This window comes from Acomys russatus, chromosome 3, assembly GCF_903995435.1.
Source record: "Acomys russatus chromosome 3, mAcoRus1.1, whole genome shotgun sequence".
Lineage (NCBI taxonomy): Eukaryota > Metazoa > Chordata > Mammalia > Rodentia > Muridae > Acomys > Acomys russatus.
Genome location: NC_067139.1, coordinates 60,441,581 through 60,467,336, shown reverse-complemented (window position 1 = coordinate 60,467,336; position 25,756 = coordinate 60,441,581). Strand labels below are relative to the sequence as shown.

The following is a 25,756-nucleotide window of genomic DNA, read 5'->3' as shown; positions in this document are numbered from 1 at the left end:
AGGAATATTTGGAGTGAAATGCTCATTCAAAAATAACTTAATCAGGGCTGGAGAGATGGCTCAGAGGTTAAGAGCACTGGCTGCTCTTCCAGAGGTCCTGAGTTCCATTCCCAACAACCACATGGTGCCTCACAATCATCTATAATGAGATCTGGTAGTGGTCATAGGAATGTATGTTTTTGGTATTAAGCATTTTAATTATTTGGGTGACAGGGCAAAATACTTAATTTCTGGGTTCTTTTTTCCTGGATAAAGTAAGACTGTAGGAGATTTTAACTGAGGATGTATCGCACCCAACACACACACACATACACACACGCACATACGCACGCACGACAGGGTTTCTCTGTATAGCCTTTTAACTATTCTGGACTGTTTTGTAGACTAGACTGGTCCGGAACTCACAGAGATCTGCCTGCCTCTGCCTCTGCCTCTGCCTCTGCCTCTGCCCCTGCCCCTGCCCCTGCCCCTGCCCCTGCCCCTGCCTTCCGAGTGCTGGGATTAAAGGCATGCACCACTACTCCCATTCACCCAGCATATCTTTTTAAAATATTTTATTTATTTATTATTATGTATATAGTACTTCGCCCGCAGACCAGAAGAAGGCATCACATCACATTGTAGATAGTTGTGAGCCACCATGTGAGGAATTGAACTCAGGACCTCTGGAAGAGCAGTCAGTGCTCTTAACCTCTGAGCCACCTCTCCAGCCCCACCCAGCATATCTTAAAGGCTCAAAAATAGCATGAGGTCATTTATAAGAATACGAGATGATCAAAGTGGGACATAGTATTTCTTTGTAATTGAGAAATATTCTGAGGCAAAGTGAGAAAGGTAGTGAAAGGTGGTTTAGGTGATTTTGTTTGTAGTGCCTAGGATTAAACCCATGGCCTGTTGCATACCAAGCAAGTGCTACAACCCCAGCCCCCAAATGGTTGGTTTTCACATTAATTGTTGCTTTTGGAAATGCGTTTTATGGGGAACAAGGGGTTGCTTGTTCTCTTTGTAAGATTCTGTGGAGTTTTTTGTTTGGTTGGTTTTGTTTTTTGATATATAGGCAATTCAGAACAAGAACTTTAAGTAATTATTTTATTTAGCTGCATAATAGGTTTTTATTTAATTTAGCTGGTGAAAGTTCAAATAATTCATAAAATATTAAGATTTCTACCTTTTAAAACTTTTCTTTAAAAAAAAGTATGAGCCAATAAAAAAGTATGAGTCAATAAATGATTGATTTCTTTAACTTAGAAGTCATAGCAAGCCTTACATTTGTTTCCTTTAAACCTCTTTTCATTCTGGAAAATAACACACCTCCAGAGGGGAAGAGGGAGGAGGAGGGGGGAAAAGGTCTTGGTAAAAATAAGGGTCACCCACCTTAACTTAGGTTCATGGGTTTTTATAGTCTTACAGAATATTTCTTGTCTCTCTTGAGCTGTCTTTTGTGAGTTCACTTACATTCTTACTGCAGCTGCTATCATGGAGTTAAACATTTGCTATACTGCCGCATACAAAAGCAGTTAAGCTGTTTGGAGTTGTTTACTTGCTAAAACCAGTGTTAGTCAGCAGAGGCAGTACACCAGATTTCCTTGTGGCTTTTAGTGGAAAAATATTAAAAGCACACTTATTTCTCTGTTATAGAATTTTCAGTTTGATCTGGATTAGTCACAGAGCTGGCATGACCCTTCTAATTGTGAAGGCTGTCCAAATGCACTATTTTTTTCTCCTGCTAGAGGAAGTTACATCCTGAGCACTCGCTCAGCTCTCTGGTAAGTGTAACATGTGAGCATTACTAGGCATTTCACCCTGCGGGTCTGCAGTCTTTGCTCTTCAGACTGTTGCTTGGTTGAAATGCTTCTGCGGGACTGATCCTGAGGTTGTGTAGATATTTCTCAAGGGCCTGCTCGTTTGAGGATATCAGCGGCATTTTGCAAGATCATCTGAGGAACAGGAAAGCGTCTGAAATCAACTGAAAAGGATAACTGTAGCGGTTTTCACCAGGGGGAGGAAACTATATTGGCACAGAGGCAGATGATTGAATAAAGTAGTTGGCTCCGAGAAGATGCACAGTCTGCTGTTTTTTCCTCTGAATGAAGACTGTCTAATGGAAGCTGTATTCATGTAGAGATCAAAGAAAATATTAGAGTGATAAACTGCTTTCTTCTCTTTTTAAAATGAAAACCCTGAAGCAGTAGCTGGAGCTCAAAGGTCTTCTGATCCTTTTGCTGTCTGCTTGTTCCATTAGGATTCTCCTCTGACACCATTTCTGCCCGGTGCTGTGCATTTTTACCGGGCTGCCAGAAACAACTGCCTGATGGAGAAAGAATGGAAGCTTTGCCTTGCTTCTGTTACTGACGGGATAAAGCTATCTGTGTTTCGTCTATTATTGGGAAGTCTGGACTAATCAACTTGTATTCTCGTACCAGTAGTCCTATTGTCTCCTGTTATCTGACTCATCACATGTAAATGTGCTGCAGCTTTGCTGTTAGTGCAGAGTGGTGGTTGGTTTTTGTTTGTTTTGTTTTTTCTTTTTCTCTTTCTAAACATAGAAAGATTTGTTAACCCCTGAGCTTCATTTTCAGGATTTGTGCTAAATTCTTTCTTTTTGTTCGTTTGTTTTCTGGATGATATTTGTACTAAATCCAGTGAAGCTGAAAAAATGAAGATAAATTAGAAGTGGAAACAGAATAGTGAGATTTTGGTTTTTAATTTTCAGCTAGAGGCCACCCAGCGTACTTGTAACTTATATGACCTTGCAGACTAGAGTGGGAATATCTGTGACCACCTCTGTCATAGTAGTTGTTTGTAATTTCATTCTTTATGGTGTGGTGGTGTGTCACCCAAAACTGATTGTTGTGTACAAGTAAATTTCAGAGCTCAATGTAACTATTTTGATGGAAGAAAATATTTTTAAAAGAACTAATCCTACAGTTGTAATTATTGACACATTGATGTGAAACTTTTTATAGTTTGCAGTAACCTGGCAGAAGTAGGTTTTTATTTTTAGGAAGTTATGTATCATAATTTTAAACTTCAATCTCTCTAATATTACTTACGATAAAGCCAGCTGCACTGTTCAGAGAATGTTTATAAGTGGTGTACAGAAGAGGAGGAGGAACTGCTTGTGCTCTTCCCACTGTGACTTCTATCACATAGTCTGGAGTTTAATGTTTTAAAAGAGCGAATGAGTCGAGTGTGTATTGTTGTTTTGGAGGAGGTAGAAGATGATTCTCCTATATTCATTTCTAAGTTGCCCCAGGAAAGTGAGTCTCTACAGTCTCCACCTTCTGGAAATGTGTTGGTAAGCTATGAGAGTTTCTGTTGCTTGTATTTTATTGGGCTAGTTATGTAAATTTAATTTTGTAAGAATACACTGAGTTAGTTTTTACCAGTTTCATTAGAAACTCCAGGCAGTATGTGGGCCTGTATGGTGCAGTGTTATTTGCATGTAAAATTAGTACATATTTTTTTTTCAAATGCTTAGGTTCACTTTAGACTTTATTATCTGTTCATCTTTTTATGGGGACCTGAAAATAAAGTAGTTATGAAAACATGTTCTTGTTTTGTTTTCATTTGGTTTTAGAATTAATATGACAAGATTCAGGGACTCTGCATATTTTTGAAAAGATTGACTAGGCAATGTCAGGCATAGCCTTTTGAAAAAAAGATTTTACTTATTTCCATACAAGACTTTTTATTAAAAATAATTGAGCTATATCCTTAACCTTATTTTTAATACTGTTGTCAACTAACTCCTTATTTGACTAGTATAATATGATACCTTGCAGAGGCTATGTTGTTGATCAGGAAATTATATTTAGACATGCATATGCTTGACTTTTCATGTTATTCAGATGTATACTATGTTTTGGTCTTTGAATAGTAGTTACTTTTCATCAGTTGCCAAGCTTCCTTTCTGGGATTTCTATCATGATATACATATACTAGAAACCACATGCATGTTATTTTCATGCCCTGAATAGACCTTTTTAAAATCTCCTTCTTTCATAGCCCTCAGTGGGCTAGGAATTGCTGTTTGACTGGTTCTATTACATAAATGGATTTGAGTTATCAGACTTATATTGTATGTCCTTTCATCATATATAAGCAAAAGGTTTTCACATAGGAAATGAGTGTGTTGTATTAGTTTGAATGGATTTATTAGGCAGGCCTCTTTATTACTACCCTACCCCAGGATGAGCCCCATGCTTTGATATGGTTAGGCCGTGTGGATGTCTGATTTATGTTCCCCAGCTTCTCAAAAAGATTACAGCTGCCGGGGAGGGAAAGCGTTAGATTTAGACGTCACGCAGAAGCATCTTTAAAGCTACACAGGTGATTGATGTTTTGCTACTTCTGTTTTTTAGCCGTCACTGGTGCAAGCTATATTTAATGGTGATCCAGATGAAGTTCGAGCACTAATATTTAAGAAAGAAGATGTTAACTTTCAGGTAAAGCAATTACTTCACTTATACCAACTTTCTAAACCTACTTTTAAAAAAACCTTTCCTAATATGACGCTGTTTGTATGTTTTTGTTTAAAAGCGTAATTCTGCAATAGTTGTTTTTAGTAAAAGCAGGAGAGTCTTGCTTGAGACCAAAAGAAGTACACTGGATGTGTGTGTGTGTGTGTGTGTGTGTGTGTGTGTGTGTGTGTGTGTGTGTGTGTATTACTGTCTGAAAACCCACAACTCCTGAATGTAGATTGAGAGGTTTTTGTTCCCTGAACTTTTTGCTTTAAATTTTTCAGACACAGCAATGTTGGGAAAAAATATTCTCAAGCTAATATATCCTTCCTTTGGTTTCCCATTGAAGTGAAAAGATTTCTATAAAGTTAAAGTGTATTGCAGGGAGTGGTAGTGCACGCCTTTAATCCCAGCACTTGGGAGGCAGAGGCAGGTGGATCTCTAAGTTTGAGGCCAGCCTGGTCTACAGAATGAGTCCAGGACAGCTAAGGCCATTACACAGCGAAACTCTCTCGAAAAACCAAAAATGAAGGAAGGAAGGAAGTTAAAGTGTATCTAACTTGATTATGGGATTAAAATGTGATTTCTGTAAATAGCTGGTGAGAGTTTTACAAAGACTTTTTATTAGTGTATATTTACTGTACAAAATGATGGAATTCATTAATGATGTTTTTGTTCAAGTAAATCATGTTCTTTGATCATATTTATTCTTCATTACCTTTTCCTATCTTCCCCAAGCCATCTTCTTCTCAAACAGTCTTTATATTTTTGTGTTTCATATTTGTGTGATTCTATACAGGTAGGTAGGTAGATAGACAGGCGCAAAGACTCTTGATTTCTGATTAGATTTGATTATGAGGGACTAATCATTTGAAAACTTTTTAAATTTAATATAGTAGATGTGATATTCAAGGCTGACAAGCTGGAAAGTGTAGAAAGAAGATGTATAAAGCGGTATAAGGATGCTTTCTCTTCCCCCACCCCCATCTGTATAGGACTGTTTGTTCTAAAATACAGTCTTCTTTTGCAGCCAAGATGATCTTTTTTAACTTATTAAACCTGTTTAAAGAATATAATTTAATAAGAAAATAACTTTATTAATTTATAATTATATTCTAGAAACAGATGTTTCTCTGAGCGAGAAGAGCCTCCTAACTCCCAAAGCTGCTGTCACACCAAAGCAGATGGTCTAGAGCTTTTTGTACTTATAAGAAAGCATATACTACAAGCACATCTTGAACTCTGATCTTTTTTTTTTTTAAACTTTTGTTGAGTGCTGTGACCACTTAATGTTGGTAAATATTTATCTAAGAATGTGGACTTAGAGACTACTATCATGCCTCCCCCCCCCCCCAACCTTTTCTAAGTAAATGCCTCCTCAGTTTATATTTAGCTGGAGTATCATGTATCTAATTCAGGATGTTTTTATTTTAAACAGAATGTATGGTTCACTTTACCTAATTTTTAGCAAGTCTACTTTTCTTAATATAGCCCATAGTTATAGGGGTATACATGTATGAGCAGAGGGAAAACAAATGTGCACTATCTTGTTTGCATTTTGATATTTTGACTTTAATAACGCTACCATTTCGTATTTAGTGAGACTCCCAGAAATCTAATTGCCATGGCTAATTTCTTCATTACAAAGCTCATAGCTGCCACTGCTTTTCTACTTTATATAATTAAGATACCTTAAATGGAAAAAAAATAGTTGAGTCTTGTTTTTGGATGTCCTTAGCACCATAAGAAATTTCAGTGGCCGCTCTTTGCGGGAGACTATAACAGGCTCCTTGTGATAACAAAGATCAAGTGTTAAAGAATACTCCTTGAAACTCAGATTTCATGTTTTTAAAAGCTATTTTGTACAAGTGTATATGTGGTATGTGCGTGCATGCATGTGTCTCTGTGCTCACAGAGGCTAGATACTGGCATTGGTTGTCTCCTCACCTCCCCACCCCCAACTCAGGCAAGGTCTTTCACTTAATCTAGAGATTTGCCTGTCTCTAACCACCCAGAACTGCCTGGGGTTGTAGATGTTTGTCTCCACTCCTGAACTCAAATAAGGCAAATTTACTGGCTGAGCCATCTCTCTAGCCCAATTTTATGTTTTTAAGAGTGTATGTTCAAATTTGTTTCTATTTATAATTTTATGTTTCTCTTTTCAAATTCTGAAGTTAAAAATTTTATGGACAGCTAAATAGTAACTTCCTTACTAAACTAGTTTATTTTAAATAAACACTAGAATTTAAGAAGTATATATTCATGTTATTTGCCATGAGGAGCTAGCTAAGGCAATTTTAAGGTTTTTAATTAAATAAATGGGAACTTACTGCATGTGTAATTTGTTGATGGTTGTAGTGTCAGTGATCAAATTCAAGGCCTTAAGCATGCTTATTGAATAATGACTCCTGAGCAAGATGTTTGGTCTTAGGACAGTGCACACACAGCATAGGATCTGAGCCTTGCCCTGACAGCATGAAATGAGTAACAACTGCACCTGCTCAAAACAGATAAAGCAGAAAGAGTATTCTCTAGGTTTCCTTTCAAATCAGGGGGATATATCTTTTCTAGAATACCAACCAAACTGCCCTTGAGGTCTTAGTGGTTTCAGGCCTGCGCTATCAGTAGGCAAATTAGAAAATGATAATCTATGTATTTATTTAATTTGTTTATGTTGGTTGTGGTTTGTTGCCTGCTTCAGTTCTTGTGGGAAAGAATAGGAACTAGTTCTCATTGCTATGTCTGGAGTGGATCAGAATTTTCACAGGAGCTGGGCGTGGTGGTGCACGCCTTTAATACCAGCATTTGGGAGACAGAGGTAGTCCAACCTAAGTTTGAGGCTAGCCTGGTCTACAGAGGGAGTTCCAGGACAGCCAGAGCTACACAGAGAAAACCTTTCTGAAAAAACCAAAAACAAAACAATTTTCATAGGAAGAAAGATAGAGAAAGTAGTTGTTTACATCTGTAACTTAACAAAGGTAGATAATTGTTATTTTACAACAGAAATGACAAACTTCTGGAAAAATGAAAAGGTACTTATGAAAGAAACACTATAAACTACTAAAGATAAATAAAATAAAAATTAAAGCTATATTGATGTTTATAGTATAAGGAACATTTAAACTATGAATCAAATTTTCTTCATCACTTTTGATATACAACTTTGAACAAATCCTTCTGGCTTCAGTACTGACATTACACTTCAGTTGTAAATGTGTAGAGCTGTGTTAATGTGCTTCAGAGTCTTTCTCCAGCCTAACATTAGGATTCTGCAAAAGTCCTCAATGACTTTGAATGCCTTGCTAATTTTCTTCCCCTGAGATAGGCTCACTCTATGTAGCCCTGGCTGTCCTAGACTCGCTTTGTAGACCAAGCTGGCCTTGAACTCACAGAGATCTACCGGCCTCTGCCTCTGCCGTGCCCAGCTGCCTTCCTGATTTGCTGAGAAGATTTAATTTTTTATTGATTTATATGACTAGAATAATAATTAAATGTCTTTCCTTAGAATTTATAAGAATTTGATGCCATATTGTAGTTCTCAAATAATTTAATCTGAAATTTCAGAGAAAAGTCTGATTTATACTTACAGAAAAAGTGTTTTGCTACAAGTAGAAATTATTTTTCTCTATCCAGAGTGGTAGAAATCAGTGTTACTAGGCTGAAGAGATGGCTTAGAGGTTAAGGGCACTGACTGCTGCTCCTCCAGAGGTCCTGAGTTCAAATCCCAGCAACCACATGGTGGTTCATAACCATCTATGATGTGATCTAATGCCTTCTCCATTTATATCTGTATACATGGCAGCACACAGTGCACACACACACGAGTTTCACAGAGATTAACATGCATCTATAAAATCACAGAAGCTTTTTCCTCTTATCAATTGTCCCCTAGGAGTAACTGCTAATAGCAACTAAAACAACTAGCAACTATTGATAAATATTACCTTTGTAAATGTCCAAAAAAGCTCTGTAGTGTGCTTTAGGGATCCCGCTGGATGACACAAACTGAGGGACCATATTAGAAAGGTAAAATAAGTTGTATTTTGCTTATATCACACCTCACTCTAACATTGTATACATTGTATACATGTATACATTGTATACATAATGATAAATCAATAATTTTTAAAATTAGTGTTACTTTACAAAAATTGACTTCAGAGACAGACATGTATAGACTTTTAAAAAATGTTACTTAGTTTTACTCAGAGAACAGTCTTATAAAGTTAGTAGAAAAAATAGTTCTGCTTTATCATTTAGCATCAAAATAAGAGTCACAAAAGTTAAAAGTCTCTAGGATTGGTAGGTATAGCACACTATTTAGATGTTTTTTGGCTTATATAGTTAGGTAAGTTTTAGTTTCCTTTGCAACTATTTTATACTTCCCACTGAGTATGGTTTTTGTTAGGTTTTTCTATCTTCTGTACTTTTTTTTCCCCTAGTGTAAATGATATTTAATTTAGTTTGAAATGCTTAATTTTTCCTTTGTGTACAACCTGTTTAAAAAACTCTCTTCCCTGTAACACAGCCATCCTCCCTGAAAATGATACCACTTCCAGCTAAGCAAAAAAGATTTTGTGTGTATGTTTTGAAAACATTACATGTTCTAGCAGTCCATGGCAAATAAAAGGCCAAGGTGTATAAATCGCAAATACCGATTTTAACGTTTCCATCCCTGAGATGAATCAGTGTACATGGAGGAAAGCTCTTTCTGAAGGCACATCTCCACTACCCAGAGTACAGAGCCACCACTCAGGTCCTTATGCTCATTGCTGTGACCTCACTTTCCTCCTTCTGGCTCCAGATGGTCTGCCATGGGCTGAGACCTTCTACAAGAAGTGTCACACGCTAGAGAGATTCTTTTTCCACTATAGTAGAAACAGGGAGCCCAAAAGAATCCTCTATATGGTGCAGCACTAGTTAGAGTGAGGTGTGATATAAGCAAAATACAACTTATTTTACCTTTCTAATATGGTCCCTCAGTTTGTGTCATCCAGCGGGATCCCTAAAGCACACTACAGAGCTTTTTTGGACATTTACAAAGGTAATATTTATCGATAGTTGCTAGTTGTTTTAGTTGCTATTAGCAGTTACTCCTAGGGGACAATTGATAAGAGGAAAAAGCTTCTGTGATTTTATAGATGCATGTTAATCTCTGTGAAACTCGTGTGTGTGTGCACTGTGTGCTGCCATGTATACAGATATAAATGGAGATCAAAGATCAGTGTTGAGTCTTTCTGTGTCACTCTACACTTTATTCTTTGAGACAAGGTCTTGCTGATCTTGAAGTTACTGGTCTAGCTAGACTGGTCGGTGAGCCGCGGAGATCTGCCTGCCTGTGTGATGGGATTATAAATGTATGTCTGTATGTGCTAGGGATCCAAACTTAGGTCAAGCTTCGCAGCAGGCACCGCAACCCATTGAGCCATCTTGCTGACCCTCATGAAAACTGTTTACCAACTAATCATATTAGAATGCCTTACCATCTCATAAACCTCTTTCTCATTCCCATTGACTGTCTCGTTGGCAACACCTACATTTTGGAGAGATCACACTCAAATTATTTTGCCTTTGATGCTCAGGTCAGGAACCTCAACTTCTAGAAGAGCCATTTACTAAAAGTTCTTATCATTAGAGCTTTTCTGACAAGCTAAGGTTTTATTATTGTATTAGAGAGGAAACTTGTGATTATAAGATTATCAAACACACAATCGTGATAGTAACTCAGGAAACTGGAAAGCTGTGGCAGGGACGAGGTGTGGAGACAGGATGGATGTTGAGCACTGCCATTCTGTACAAACACTTGAGTGAGCCAGATGTGCAGTTTTGTTTTGTTTGTTTGTTTGTTTTACAAACATGGGGCTTGTGTTTCAGATCATGTTGCCAGATTACTAGTACATATGAGCCAGTCTTAAGTAGCTGAAACATTCAAAATTGTGTAAATCAAAGTACTTTTACTTTGAGTCAGGATTGAAAGGGGAAACTTGCCCCATCCCACTCAAATGATGTATTCACAAAGAAAATATTTTACTCTCGCTACATAATTGAGATTCTCTACTATAAAATGCGTGATTGTAGATTAATTATTAAGTAAACACACAGCTTTTATAAGATTGTTAGAAGCTAGGAAATGGGTTTTTTATGTCTTAATCGCTTGTAGAATTCATCTGAGTTACTCGCTTAAAAATGACACTATGCTTTTCCCGTGTTGTTTTTTTCCTGTTGTTGTTCTTGTCCTGACACTCATGCAAGAGTTACAGGCCCAAGTGGCCGCACCTGGCTTTTCTCGCGCTGGAGGCTTGACTTTAATCCTCGTGCTTGCAGAGCAGCCACTCCCTAGCTTTTGTATGTTTTATAGAGAATTGAGGATTTGAGTATATCACACCGAAGTCACTTAAACGATGGTCTATATCAGTCAAAACCAGTAAGTGAGCCAAGCGCTGGTGGCGCACGCGTTTAATCTCAGCACTGAGGAGGCAGAGGCAGGCAGATAGATCTTTGTGACTTAGAGGCCAGCCTGGTCTACAGAGTGAGTTCCAGGACAACCAGGGATACACAGAGATATTATCTTGAAAAACAAAATCTAAAACTAAAAAAGTAAATGAATTGTTTTAGGATGTGTCATACATGCTTTTTTAAAAATCAGGTACAGAATGTAATAAATCAGGCATTTACCATTGGTTTGGAAAAAATAACATTCAGTGAAGGGTTATGGTTTGTTTATGTAGAAACTGGGTTGCTCTCTTGTCTCTCCATGAATTTTTACATGAATCGTTATATGAATTTTTAGTAATTCTTTCAGTCTTAATGTCCATATAGATTCAAATTGGTATTCAGGGATATAAAGCATGAATATAATATTTTGATTCTTCTTGTAACTTTTTTTTTAGCTCAAAAGATAATCTTTCCCAAAAGAAAAAAGCAAGCCAGTAGGCATGTTTTGTTTTTTGGAAGGAAATTTTAGTGCTAAGGATTGAGCAAGGAATCTGACATGAGAGGCAAGAGTTACATCCCTAGCCTTCTTAATTAAAAACTTTTTTCAATGTTTTGTGCATATGGGTGTTTTGCCAGTATGAATGTCTATGAACCATGCGTGTGCCTGGCAGGCAGAGGCCAGAAGAGGGTGTTAGACTCTCTGGAGCTAGAGTTGTGAGCACCATGCAGATTCTGAGAACCAAACCCTGCTCCTTTGGAAGAGTAGCATGTGCTCTTAACTACTGAGCCATCTCTCCAGCCCTCTGTCTTAAAACTTTGAAACATGCCAAGTGATGGGGACATACACTTTTATTCCAACACTCCAGAAGTCGAGGCATACAGATCTCTGTGAGTTCAAGGACAACATGGTCTGTAGAGGGAGTCAGGCCTACACAGAGAGACACTGTCTTGAAAAACCAACAAACTTGAAACATGTTCTCACTGTTTCCTAGATATTTTCAATATTCCTGCCTCATACTTTTGAGTATCTGGGATTATGCAGGTCTGACAGTAGCTGGGGTTGGTGTTGTTAACTTGTTGTTGTTAACTTGTTAACATTTCAGAGCCTGCATGTTCTGCCAATACTGATGCAACCCTCTGCCCCTTAGTTTAAATGGACCTCAGTTAATACTTTGTAAAAATGATTACTGGTGTCCTTTTTTTTTTCCTTTCTTGTTGATCTGAATATTAGCACTCAAAATTACCCTTTGTATCTACATAATGATCAAGATTTCTCATTTGGGACTGGAGAAATGAGTCAGAGGTTAAAAGTATATATTGCTTTTGCAGAAGACCCAAGTTTGTTTCCTAGCACTTACATCAGGTGACTCACACTATCTCTAACTCCAGCTCCAGGGGATCTAACACCCTCTTCTGGCCTTTGTGAACACCTACACACACGCACAGATGCACGCACGCACGCACGCACGCATGCACGCGAGCATATAATTAAAATAAAATCTTACTTTTAAATTTTTAGTTTTTATTGCTTTTTTTTTTTAATTTTTGATCATTACTTGGGCTTGAGTTCTTTTCTTTTTGTTTTTCTTTAAGACAGAGTTTCTCTGTGTAGTTCTTACTATTCTGGAACTCACTGTATAGACTAGGCTGACTTCGATCTCAGAGACCTCAGAGATCTACCTGTCTCTTCCTCTCAGTAGCTGGGATTAAAGGCATGTGCCACCACTGCCTTGGACTTAGTTCTTTTCTATAGTAGGTTTATTTTAAAATTTTACCTAGTTCTAGTGAGTATATAACACAGTTTGTACATCCTGCTATTGTTGGGTTATTTTCACTTTTTGTGTGTTAGGAACAATGAAGCTATTTTTAAACATGTCTCTAGTATACATAATCTTGTGTTTTTATATATAAGATTATGTTTGTATAGGGTATGTGTGTGCGTGCATGTGTGTGTGTCTCCCTGGCACTGTGTTTGTACATAGTACATATTGTTAATTCACATCATTATGAATACTGTATCAGAATTCTTGTTGGTGTACAACTTTGGACCACATTCTTGGTTTTTTAGTAGAATCTGATATTATAAAGTGTTTGACTTTCAGACAGGCATGGTGATGCACACCTTTAATCCCAGCACTCAGGGAGGCAAAGGCGATCATTGTGAGTTCAAGGCCCGCCTGGTCTACAAAAGAGTCCAGAACAGCCAAAGATACATAGAGAAACCTTGTCTTGAAATAGCAAAACAAAGAAACATTCAACTTTCTTCTCATTTATTAGCACATAGCACTTAAAACACTTGAAATTTTAAGTGTGATAGTGTCTTGTATGTTAGTCAGATGACTAAGTATCTTGGGGCCCCTAAATAGCTTTAGGATGGAAGTTGATCACCTGAAGGACCAAGGCATTATTAATGGTCTTTCATATTTACCTTCTGTCTTCTGGGAAGTAAAGACTGAAGAATGATGTGATAACCAATGTTCAGTAATTTAATAAATCATACCTAACTTAGTGAACATACGCAACCAAAAGGACTACTTCAGAGAGGCTTCCAAAGCTGTGCATATGGGAGTTCCTGAGGAATGGCCTAGACACAAGAAGGCAAGAGGAGGTCATGGAAACCTGAATTTATAGTTAGATGCACAAAAGAGACAATGTTGAACTTGTGGCTAGTGTCTGAATTTAGGGCAGTCTTGAGGACTTGAGCCCTTTACTGTGTCATTTATTACTACCTCCCAAGTAAGAAGTGTTATGGATGAATTTGGAAGAAATGGTTATCTAAACAAGTCCACAGCAAGACTGATTGCTTTGCTTGTTTCCTGATGGTCACAGACATAGGACAAGCTATGTTCCTTTATTCCTGTATCCTTATTAAAGAGACAAATAGCCCAGTTTAAAACAAAACAAAACAGGCAAAGGATGAGTAGACACCTCCAAAGAAAGTACACAATGGTTGATGAGCACTTGAATGTGTGCTGAACATGAATAGCCACCAGGGAAATGCTAATCAGAACCACAATTGAGATGCCACTCACTACACATTGAGATAGAGTTGTGGGTTTTGTTTGTTTGGCTTGGTTTGGTTTGGTTTTGCTTTTTTTTTTTTTTTAAGTAGGGTCTCATTCTGTTACCCTAGCTTGCCTAGAAATCAATATGATAGACTAGGAACACTTTTTATTTATTTTTTATTAAAATTTATTCACATTACATCTAGATTGTTATTCCCTCGCTCTTATTTTCCAGTTCCCATCCTCTCTTCCCCCTGTTCCATTCCCCTAGACCTCTGGCGGAAGGGGATCTCCTCCCCCACCATATGACCACAGCATATCAGCTCTCAACCAATAGCCTGCTCCAGAGGAAGGGGAGGGAGGCTATCCTGATGAGACCTGTTAGGCTGAAGTTAGATGGTGGGGGATCAAGACAGATGCTGGGACTTGCTGCTGGACTCCTGGTGGAGCTCTGAGAGTGTTATGAAAAAATGGGGTGTGGTGGGGGATGGAAGGACCCAGAGGGTTCAGGAGCCCCACAAGCATACCAGCAAGGCTGGCAGATCTGGACCCAGGGGGGCTGCACAAACTGTTGCACCAACCAAGGACAATGCATGAAGTAAACTTAGACACCTTGTTCAGATCTAGCCAGTGGACAGCTCATTCTCCACAGTTGTGGGGAAAGTGGGCACTGTCTCTGACATGAACTCTGATGTCTCCGATTTGATCACTTCCTCTTGGTGGGGAGGCTTGGCGACTAGGAACACTTAAACTCATAGATATCTGTTTGCCTTCTGAGTGTTGGGATTAAAGGCATGTACTACAGTGCCTGGCTTGATGGAAATAATTCACAATGACAGACAGTAACAAATGATGTCAAGAACTTCTAGATATGGGAGCCCTCATTCACTTGGTTGAGAAATCACTATAGAAAACAGGATGGTGGTTCTTCAAATGAACATATGTTCATTCAGTATTCATATTCCTGGTAATAGATAAGTAGTTCAAATTTCCATCAACTAATGAGTGGATAAATGTTGGCTCTGTTTCTTAACAATTAAACTTTATTATACAACCCAACTAGCTTACACAAGAAGGAAAAAAGGTTAAAGGGACAAAAGAGTAAACCTTCTGGTATCCCTTCCACGGGACAGGTCCTTAGGTGTCTCTCTGGCCTGCGTGCTGGTCCAGCCTGTTCACTGCTCTACAGGCGCTCAAGCCTGGGCTGAACCTGTTGTTCTTTCCTCCGTACCTGCCTGAGTCACGTGGGAAGGGCGGTCTCCTTCTCCCATAGAGGGTCTATTAGAAAAACAATAGCCCAGGTGGGATTCCCAGGTCTGCTACCTGAATTCCAGGCCCAGGATGGCTCCACTCAGTCTGTCACAAGGTGTTCCTGGGGTGCCCCAAGTAAAGCCCGCCAAGACTGCTTCCACCTGTGACAGAGCTTAATCTTTCCCACACATCCCCCTTCTCTTTTAAACAAAATTAAGAACTATATACATACACATACATATATGTGTATCACGTACATATCAGGTATCAAGTACATAACCAAGTCCTTTTGTACTTGTTAACCTGAGAGAAAGTATTCCAGTATCCTACCAAAGAGAGTCCTTTTCTTTCATGAGAAATTGCAATTATCAATCTATAAATGTGTTTTTAATTCTTAAACTAAAGCTTCTAGTAACACTGTGGCTATCTAGTCTTCAATCCCATCAGAGACTCAAGAAGGAAAATCTATCTAATAGAGGAAGTGCTGGCAGGCAACTTCCAAGTTGCATAGGACAGAGAGAGCAGGCCGCTTGGACAGTCATCGGATTCCCTCCTTCATTGGGGCAATCAGTCTTCAGCCTTATCGGCCCAAAACATCCAACAAACTGCTTTTTGAAGCAGGAAATCCGACGGTCTGGTCCGTCTAGTCTCTTTAAAGCTGGACAGTCAACTTTCCAGCATCACTGTTGATCATTGCAATCAGCCTGTCATCAGCAGTAGAGAGATAAGAGCAGTTTCTCCGTCCAGTGACCATTCTGTCACCCGCGTCTCTTGAAGCCCCCATCTTCAATGATGCAAATGGAGATGCTGCCAGGAGCAGATGTCTCTCTCTGTCAGGAAAGCCCTCATCTTTAAATGCCATATTCTTTGGATCTCTGAAGAGTTTGAAGACCAACTCTATCTATTCTTACAGTTATTAATCTATTCCTTTGAAGACATATACAAGAAATTAAACAAACCTGCTCTATGACAAAGTAAGTTAGTATCTAGTAGGATTTCTACGTAACTAAATACCAACTTTTATCCCTGATCTTCCCGAACAGTTTTTCATAAGACTTTAGTGGTTCATGAATAATACAGTAAATAAACATTGAACAAAATGAACTTAAGTTTCTAACATACAATATATAATATTTTGTCAACATATAACATACAATACATAAGGCAAAAATGAATGACAATATACAATTTAAGTTCTTATCAATGTGAAGCAAAAGTTGAAGTCTTAAAATATCCATCAATCAAAAGTCTTAAATTTTCATCAATCTACAATACCAATGTAGGATTTTTCAAGTTAGTAGATTCAATAATCTACCTTTTATTCTATAAACCTGTATCCTCCCTTCCTTTCCCCCTTTTCCTTAATATTAAAAGGCATAGAAAGTAAGAAAGAAAGATAGAAGAAAGAAGTCCCCAAATGAACTTTTATTAATTGTAACTAACCCCGTTAGGCAAAAATGAGCATTGGTAACCCACCAAAAACACCCATCCCACCTACTGGGAATGGGGGTGTCGTGTTCTCAAAATTACTTTATGCTGTTTAGGAGAAAAATCTTTTTCGGGTTCACTAGAAAAATAATATATTGGCCAAGCGCTGGAAAAGCTAGCTGTTTTTGTTCAGTCCTTTTGGGATCGATCCTTTCGGCTAGCCGATTTATTGTTAATATGCATGCAATTTCTGGAAGAAGCAGCAGTGCCAGAGGCAGAAGTTCTATCTTCATAATTATCCTGTTTTTTGCTCTGAAAGTAAGCAGACTTTTGAAATCATTAGTACAGGTATGTTAGTACATATATAATTTTTCAAGGAAACATCAGTTGAGGCACCTTGCTCGAGGTGCCAGAGGCATGCTTTTGGGGTTAAATCACCCATGCTGCCTACTTTGTCTTCAGCATTGTCCTGCTTTTTGCAAATAATACAGGGCTCTACCTGCATATACACCAACAGGACAGAAGAGGGCATTAGTTCTCCAAGCTGTAAGAAACAATGTCAAGTTGTTAAGAACCAGGTAGCTCTTAAGATTCACTTGCTATATGGTCAGATCTAATCTTTATAAGTTTAGTTGGTAGCCATATTTTTTCACTCCCTGCGGAAACATATGCATACCCACGACCCCATCTCAAAACTATTGCAGGTTTCCATTTCATACTTGACAAGTCCTTGTAGAATATTGGTTGTCCCTACTCCTCAGTTTTTTCTATCACCCAGTGTCTCTCCGCCGCTGATGTCCCTTCATCATTCACATTAAGAAAATTTAGAGTCAACAAAGCATTATTTAATCGGTCCCTGAGTGTCTTTACCCTTCCCTTTTGTTTAATAAGCATTTCTTTTAAGGTACGATTAGCTCTTTCCACAACTGCTTGTCCTGTGGGGTTGTGAGGTATACCAGTAACATGTTTTATATTATAATACATAAAGAAGTTTTTCATCTTAAGGGACACATATGCAGGAGCATTGTCAGTCTTAATTTGTGCAGGTATTCCCATAAATGCCATTATTTCTAGCAAATGAATAATCACACAGTCAGCCCTTTCAGAGCTTAAGACAGTTGCCCATTGAAAACCTGAATATGTATCAATGGTATGATGCACATACCTCATTTTTCCAAATTCTGCAAAATGAAACACATCCATCTGCCAAATTTCATTCCTTTTGTCACCTCTAGAGTTAATTCCAGCAGGTAATGGTAGTTGACTATATAAGGAACATGTAGGACACTTATTAATTATTTCTCTGGCTTGTTGCCAAGTGATAGAAAATCTTTTCTTCAACCCCTTACCATTGACATGATGTTTTTCATGAAATTTCGAGGCTTCGGATACATTACCTATCAATAATTTGTCGATCTCTTCATTTCCTTGTGCCAATGGACCTGGTAAACCTGTATGGGATCGAATATGAGTAATATACAAGGGATAATTTCTGCTTCTGATGACCTGTTGCAGTTCTGTAAATAAGGTAGTCAATTCTGTGTTATCAGGAGTAAATTCAGCAGTTTCTATATGCAAAACAACTCTTTCAGCATATTGAGAGTCAGTAATTACATTAAGAGATTCAGGAAAATCTAACAATACCATAAGGATTGCATATAATTCTGATTTTTGAACTGATGTAAATGGGTTTTTAATCAACTTGGTCATTTTCTCAGGCTTATAACCAGCCATACCTGATTTATTTGCATCAGTGAAAAAGGTGGGTGCCCCTGAGATTGGTGACCTCTTTACAATACTTGGAAGGATCCAATTAGTTCTTTTTATAAACTGTATACGTTTGCTTTTTGGGTATCTATTGTTAATGTCTCCCAAATAGTTACTACAAGCTTTTTGCCAATCTTCATTAATTACCCATAAAGACATAATCTCAGAATCAGTAAGAGGCACTACAATTTCCGCCAGGTCCATCTCTGACAGTTGACGCAACCTTATTCTTCCCTTTGTAATCAATTCAGAAATTTTCTCTATGTATGTTTTCAATTTTTTGCTTTGTTTATTTGCCAGGAATATCCATTCTATGATCCTGTCTTCCCTTTGCATAAGCCCAGTAGGAGAATGTTTCAAAGGCAAAATAACCAGAATGCAACCAAGTTCAGGATCAATTCTATCCACATATGCCTTTTGAAGTTTTTGCTCCACCAGAATTAACTCCTTTTCTGCCTCAGCGGTTAGACACCGAAGACTGTTTAAATCCGAATCCCCTTGTAATGTTTGAAACAAGTTACTTAACTCATAGGTAGCTAACCCAATTGTAGGCCTTAACCAGTTAATATGTCCCAATAATCTTTGAAAGTCATTAAGAGTTTGCAATTGATCTCTACGGATCTGTACCTTTTGTGGTCGAAGTTTTTGTTCAGTTATTTTATAGCCTAAATAGGTAATTGAATCTCCTCTTTGTATTTTTTCCACAGCAATCTGTAATCCCCAGCATGGCAGAATTTTTTTTGTGCCTCCTGAAACATTTTTTTTTAAACACTAGGATCAGAATCAGCTAGCAGAATATCATCCATGTAATGGTATATGATAGATTGAGGAAACTCCCTATGAGTTATTTCTAAAGGTTGTTGCACAAAATACTGGCATAAAGTTGGGCTATTCAACATTCCCTGTGGAATTACCTTCCAATGATATCTCTTTATTGGAGAATTACTGTTTAGAGTAGGTACTGAGAAAGCAAACCTTTATCTTTCTTATGTAGAGGTTTGGTGAAAAAAGCAATCTTTTAAATCAATTATAATTATATGCCAAGACCTAGGTAGCAAGGAAGGCAAAGGAATTCCAGGTTGAAGTGAACCCATGAGTTGAATCACCTTGTTTATGGCCCTCAAATCTGTTATCATTTTCCATCCACCTAATTTCTTTCTTACCACAAACACAGGGGAATTCCAGGGACTGGAAGATTCTTTGATGTGTTGAGCCTCCAGCTGCTCTTTCACTAAACGGCGAAGCGCGTGTAACTTTTTTTTTTTGGTTAAGGGCCATTGTTCCTGCCATACAGGGCTGTTTGAAATCCATTTTAGGGGCAAGGCGGTTGGTATCTCAGCAGTGGCCCCTCTTATAAATTTTGACACTCTAAACCTGAAGAGTTCTGAGGCTGGACCATGGGCATAGTTTGTGGTCGCCCCTGATCACTTACATTAATCTCTTCCCCAGAAGCGCGTACCAATTCACTCATAGTTTCAACCTTGTTTATCTCGGTATATGCAGGAATAGTAATCTGAGTACCCCATTGTTGTAAGAAGTCTCTTCTTCATAGATTTATGGGAATGTCAGCCACATAGGGTTTCAGCCTCCCTATCTGTCCATCTGGTCCCACACATTTAAGCCACTGTACACTTTGTTTTATTTGAGATAACTTACCAATTTCTACAATTTTTGTCTAAACCTTCTTAAGTGGCCAATTTTGGTTCCAAGACTTCTGGCAAATGATGGAGACATCGGCTCCGCTGTCTACCAAGCCTTTTATTTGAATACCATTCAATTGTATAATTAACTTAGGTCTCTGATCATTAATTATTGTTTGCCAGAACACATGTGTCCCTCTGCTTTTGAATGCATCAGTCTTTTTCACTGGAGCGTCTTTGCCCTTAATGTAAGGAAACAGTAGGAGTTGAGCAATTCTATCCCCGGCATCAATTTTTATCTTCTTTTTTACACATGTGATGATTTTTATTGCCTCCTTAGAATCTCTATCTATAATACCAGGATGTACAATAAAACTGTGAGAAGTCAGCCCACTTTTTTCCAGAACCATTCTTACTGTGCCTGAAGGCAAAGGTCCGAAAACACCAGTATTTAATTTGTAACATTTAACCTGGGGAGATAGGGTTAGAGACATATTTGAAGCCAGATCCAAGGCTGTACTGCCTTCAGTAGCACGCATTAGATCACTAACACTCAGTTCTCGTTTTCCTGCGGGTTTGTCACTTCCTGACTGGCCAAAGGAATTTGGCTGGCATTGTTTATGGGGGCCTGAGCTAATGGCCCCCTCCTGTCATTTCCCGTTGGCAAGATATTGCCTTGCACATCTCTCTTAGACTGAGAATCTCGAGACCAATGTTTTCTTTTTCCACAGCGACTACAGTACCCTGGGAGTCTTGGTACCTCATTACCATCATGACCAGAACCTCCTTGTTCCCTCCTACGAGTTACGTTTTCTCTTGGGTTATTGTGCCTTCTATCTCTACAATTTCTTTGTACATGACCAATTTTACCACAATTGAAGCACCGAGTATTATTATATCTGGGCTCTCTGGCTAAAGTTTGTCCCACAATATTATTTTGATACTCCTGAGAGTTGATATTAACTGTCTCCTTTACCCAGTTATCTAGTGGCATGCCTCTTTCCTTTAATGATCTAAGCACCCTCTTACATTTAGTATTTGCATTTTCATGAGCCATGATAAGTTTTAATGCTTGTTTGTTGTCGGAATCTGGCAACACCTTATCCATAGCAGATTCTAATCTCTGCAAAAATTCTGTAAAGGGTTCCAGAGGTCGTTGGAACACTTTAGTAAAGGGTGTAGTTGCTTTCCCAGGTTCCTCTAGCAGCTCCCAAGCTCTCAAGGCTGCCTTACGACATTGTTCAATCACTCTATCTTCAGCTTGAATTTGTTCTCTTATGTTAGTATATTGTCCTTCACCAAGCAATTGATCTCTATTAATATTTATTCCCTGTGTCGTATTTTCTTGTTCTGTTTTTATAGCCTCTGTTCGCCACCATGATAACCACTGTAACTGTTGTGCTGCTTCCAATACTGTAGAAACTAAATTTTTCCAATCTTGGGGAACAAGTCTATTTTGTGTGGCCCAGCTGTTTAACATTTGTTTAACGAAGGTAGAGTGCATACCATATTTGACGACGGATTTCTTAAAATGTTTTAAATCCATCATGTCTACAGGACACCAGGCCATTTTGTCATAACCCTTAGCACCATTTTGCATGGGCACATGTCTTACAGTGACTGGAAAAGCTGAAGGTGTCTGGGTGACTGTGGAGGTGTCCTCCACTGGGACAGTTTCCTCCAAAGACCTTTTGGTCTGTCTGCCTTTCTTTTTTTCTGGTTTTTGGCCTTTTCCACCCTTTTTAACCAAAGGTGTCTTCTGTTTTTCCAGCCCTTTCAGTTTTTTTTGTATTTTGTTCTTTTGTTTAGTCAAGTCAGTAATTGTTTCCAAAAGGATAGAGCTTATTGACTCTTCCGGTTTTGTTTGTTTGTTTGTTTGTTTTTGGCTTTCCGGTCTCTCTATTTTTTGTCCTTCATCACTCCCAATTACCAAAAATTTTATTTGTTTTTTTATCTCTTTATTTTCTTTCCTCAGCCTTTTTATCTGTCCAGTCAAATCTGTAATCATTTTCAAAAGCATAGAACTTACTGACCCTTCCGGCTTTTTTATGTCATTAGCCTTTTTTCTAATCCTTTTAAGCATGAAATATTGTAATAAAGGGACAACGAAAAAACAGAGAATTCTCTCTAAGTATAAGGCAGGAGGGAGTTTTGCAACAGCAGCTACAACTTTGTTGATACCCTGAAATAGCATTTCTGTACCTTCGAATTTTGAATCTTTTTTTATACCATTAGGTACTGTGGAACCCATCGGGCCCCACGTTGGGTACCACTTGTAGGCTCTGTTCTTAACAATTAAATTTTATTATACAATTAACAATTAAACTTTATTATACAACCCAACTAGCTTACACAAGAGGGAAAAAAGGTTAAAGGGAAAAAAGAGTGAACCTTCCGGTATCTGTTCCACGGACGGGTCCTTAGGTGTCTCTGGCCTACGCGCTGGTCCAGCCTGTTTGCTGATCCACGTGCACTCAAGCCCGGTCTCAACCTGTTGTTCTTTCCTCCCCGCCTGCCTGTGTCACGTGCGAAGGGCAGTCTCCTTCTCCCATTGAGGGTCGATTAGAAAAACAATCGTCCAGGTGGAGTCCTCGGGTCTGCTTCCTGAATTCCAGGCCCAGGATGGCTCTACTCAGTCTATCACAAGGTATCCATGGGGTGCCCAAGGGTAAAGTCCGCCTTTCACCTGTGACAAAGCTTATAGCTCTTCCCACATTCAACCTTCCTAGTGCCATGACTCTTTAATACAGTTCCTCATGTTGTGGTGTCTCCCAACCATAAAATTATTTTGTTGCTTCTTCATAACTACAACTTTGCTACTGTTATAAATTACAAGTAAATATCTGACATATAGGATATCTGATATGTGGTCCCTGTGAAACAGGTTGAGAACTGCTAGTTTAAGAGAAAGCTTCTTTATGGCATAAGGTGTTCTAAGATTGATTGTGAAGATACATGTATAACTGAGAGGACCACACAGCACTGAATTGCTTATTCCATGTGTTTTCGAATAGCATTTCAATAAAGCTGTTTTAAAAAGAAAAGGTTACCAAACTGTTTAATCCAGAAATTAATGCAAAAAAAAAAAAAAAGTGCTCCCTTGGCAAACTAATGTCTGCTTCTTATTACAGCATTTCCTTTTTAAAAGTTGTGTGTATTCATGTGTTCATGCAGGACAAAGCAACGTTAGGAACCGTCCTTAGGAGTGCCATCCTCTTTTGAGGCAGGTTCTTTCATTAGTCAGGAGACCACTAATTAGGCTAGCCAAGAAGCTGTAGGGCTCCTTCTGTCTCCCCTTCCCCAACACTGGGATCACTCACCCACCACCATGCTGGGTCACACTTAGCTTACAAGGTAAGCACTTTACCAACTGAGATGTGTTCCTGTCCCTAGTCCTGTTTATATCTTTGGCGGGGGGGGGGGGGGAAGATCACTTTTAGTTCCAGGAAATAAAAGGTAGTATTCAACTATAATAGCCCTATTGCAAGAGTCGTGTAACAAATACTTCTTTATGATCCTAAATCCTGAAGTGTAAAGAGGATGAACTTTTGCCAGGCATGGCGGCATGTGCCTGTAATCCTAGCACATGGGATTTAACGGCAGGATAATTGTGAGTTCAAGACGAGGCTGGACTACTTAGGAAGTTCAATGTCAGCCTGGGTTACAAATCATGATTCTCTCGAAAGAAAAGGAAAGGAAACCTTTAAATTTATGACAAATTTAGATAAGTAAACTTACAGACTAAAACATTGAGCCTAAATTCAGTGTCTTAGCTTACACCTCTAACTACAGCACTGAAGAGGGTAAGGCCAGAAGGATTGTACACAAATTTGAAAACAGCCTGGACTACAGAGTGTAAATATGTCTCAAAACCAAACTTTACAGAAAATATGGCCATTCATTGACTGCTGAGTTACACACAGAAAAGTCCTAACATTTTTGAAGATTAATATTACATAATGAAGTTGAATGAATCAATTAATTGTACAGGCATGCCTCATTTTACTGAACTTTACAAATACAGTGCTTTTTACACATTAAAATAATTTGACAACTCTCAATTGAGCAAGTCATTCAATAGTGTTTTCAGTAGCTCAAGTGATCCTTGGCATCTTAAACCATAAAGTATTTTTAGTTAAGGTTATATCTTTTTTCAGAAATGAAGCTCTGCACACTTAATAGGCTACCATAAAGTATTAAAATGCTGTTGCTTCTTCTTGTTTGTTTTGTTTTTAGAGACAGAGTCTCTCTGTCTAGCTGTGGATGTCCTGGAACACACTATGTAGACCAGGCTGGCCTTTAATTCAGAGAGATCCCCTTTCCTTAGGATTAAAGGGTATGCCACATTATATAGTAATAATGTGGGGTGTTTTTCTGCTTGTTTGTTTATGACAACATTGAGCTGCTTTTAAATGCGTTTATTTGACATGCACACATAGAACCAGCCTCTTAAATCCCTTGCCGTTTTCCATTTGAGTTCTCTCTTTGGTTTGTAGCAGCTTTTCATATTCAGAATAAGCCCCCTTTGAGCTGTACATGTTGGAAATTCTGTTCTGGTATTCCAGGTTACTCAATTCTCTGTGGTATCATTGAAAATGAGGTATTAATTTTAACTTAGTCCAGGTTTTCATTTACAGTGTCTTTGATGCCTTGTTATAGAAGTCAGCCAATACTCATTTATGTATGTGTACGTGTACACACACACACACAGCGTATAAACTCCAGAAAACAGTCTGAGGTGTTGTACCACATAAATCATTTACTTGTTTGAAACAGGATTTCCTTGTTCTAGAGCTCACCAATTAGGGTAGTGTGGTTGACTAGTGAGTCCTAGGGATCTTTTTGTGGTTTGTTTCCCAGATGCTGCGATTACAAGTACTTACCACTGTGCCCCAGTCTTTTGAGAATGTGTATATATGTGTTGAAAGGGAAACAGTATGCACATAGAAATTCCTTGCCTGGCACATGGAAACCAGGGGACAACCTTGAATGTGAGCCTTTGAGGGCTTTCCACCTTTTCTTTGAAATAGGATCTATCATTGACAGGCTAAGTGATTCCCCAGGGACCCTTTTGCCTGCACCTCTCAATACTCAGATTACAGACACATGCCACAATTCCTTTTTTAAAGTGTGTGGATAAGGGTGTGCATTAGTGCAAGTACTTTCCTGCACATGGGAGCTGTCAGTCCTCAGGAGCTTTCCACCCTTTGAGGCAACATCTCTCCTTGGCCTGAATCTTGTTCTGTAAGCCAAGCTACCTACTCCAGGAACTAGGGGTCTGCCTGTCTCTGCTTCTCATTGCAGGCAAGTTCTACTGCACTGTGTATGTGGCTTCTGGAGATTGAACTCAGATCCTCAGGCTTGTACAGTAAGCACTTTACCAAATGAGCAGTTTCCCTGCCCCAAGAAATTTTTTCTGAGTCAAAGATAGTAATTCATATTCATGAGAACTTCTAAAATTTTGTTCTTTATATTTCTGCAACATACTTGAGGTTAAAATTTGCATATAATACAGAGTAGCTAGGAGGTTTGTCCTTGAGAGGATCAGTGTGTGTGTGTGTGTGTGTGTGTGTGTGTGTGTACGTGCGCGCGCATGGGTCATCTCATTCTCTCTCAAGTTTTTGGCTTTATTAGGAAGGTTTTAGCTGTTACTTCATTAAGCATGTTCTTTGTCTTTCCCATTGTATTTTGCTTTGGATTGTTTGCTTGAGGCAGAGTGTCCAGCAGTGAGAATGGCTCTTCCTGAGCCCCTGGCTCTGAATTCTCC

At 38.6% G+C, this 25,756-nt stretch overlaps 1 protein-coding gene across 6 annotated transcripts in view; it reads left to right on the top strand.

Moving 5' to 3' along the window:
• The window catches only part of Ankrd28 (ankyrin repeat domain 28), a 181,536-nt gene that overhangs the window by 87,263 nt on the left and 68,517 nt on the right, over positions 1-25,756 (top strand). For 2 of the 6 annotated variants that reach the window (XM_051141679.1, XM_051141671.1), the window contains exon 2: positions 4,365-4,448. In XM_051141679.1, the coding sequence (XP_050997636.1) occupies positions 4,435-4,448 (14 nt within the window). In that variant the 5' untranslated portion in view covers positions 4,365-4,434. Of the gene's footprint in view, positions 1-1,574; positions 1,767-1,791; positions 3,299-4,364; positions 4,449-25,756 lie in introns of those variants that run through there. The other 4 variants (XM_051141664.1, XM_051141695.1, XM_051141656.1 and 1 more) reach the window with 4 other exon arrangements.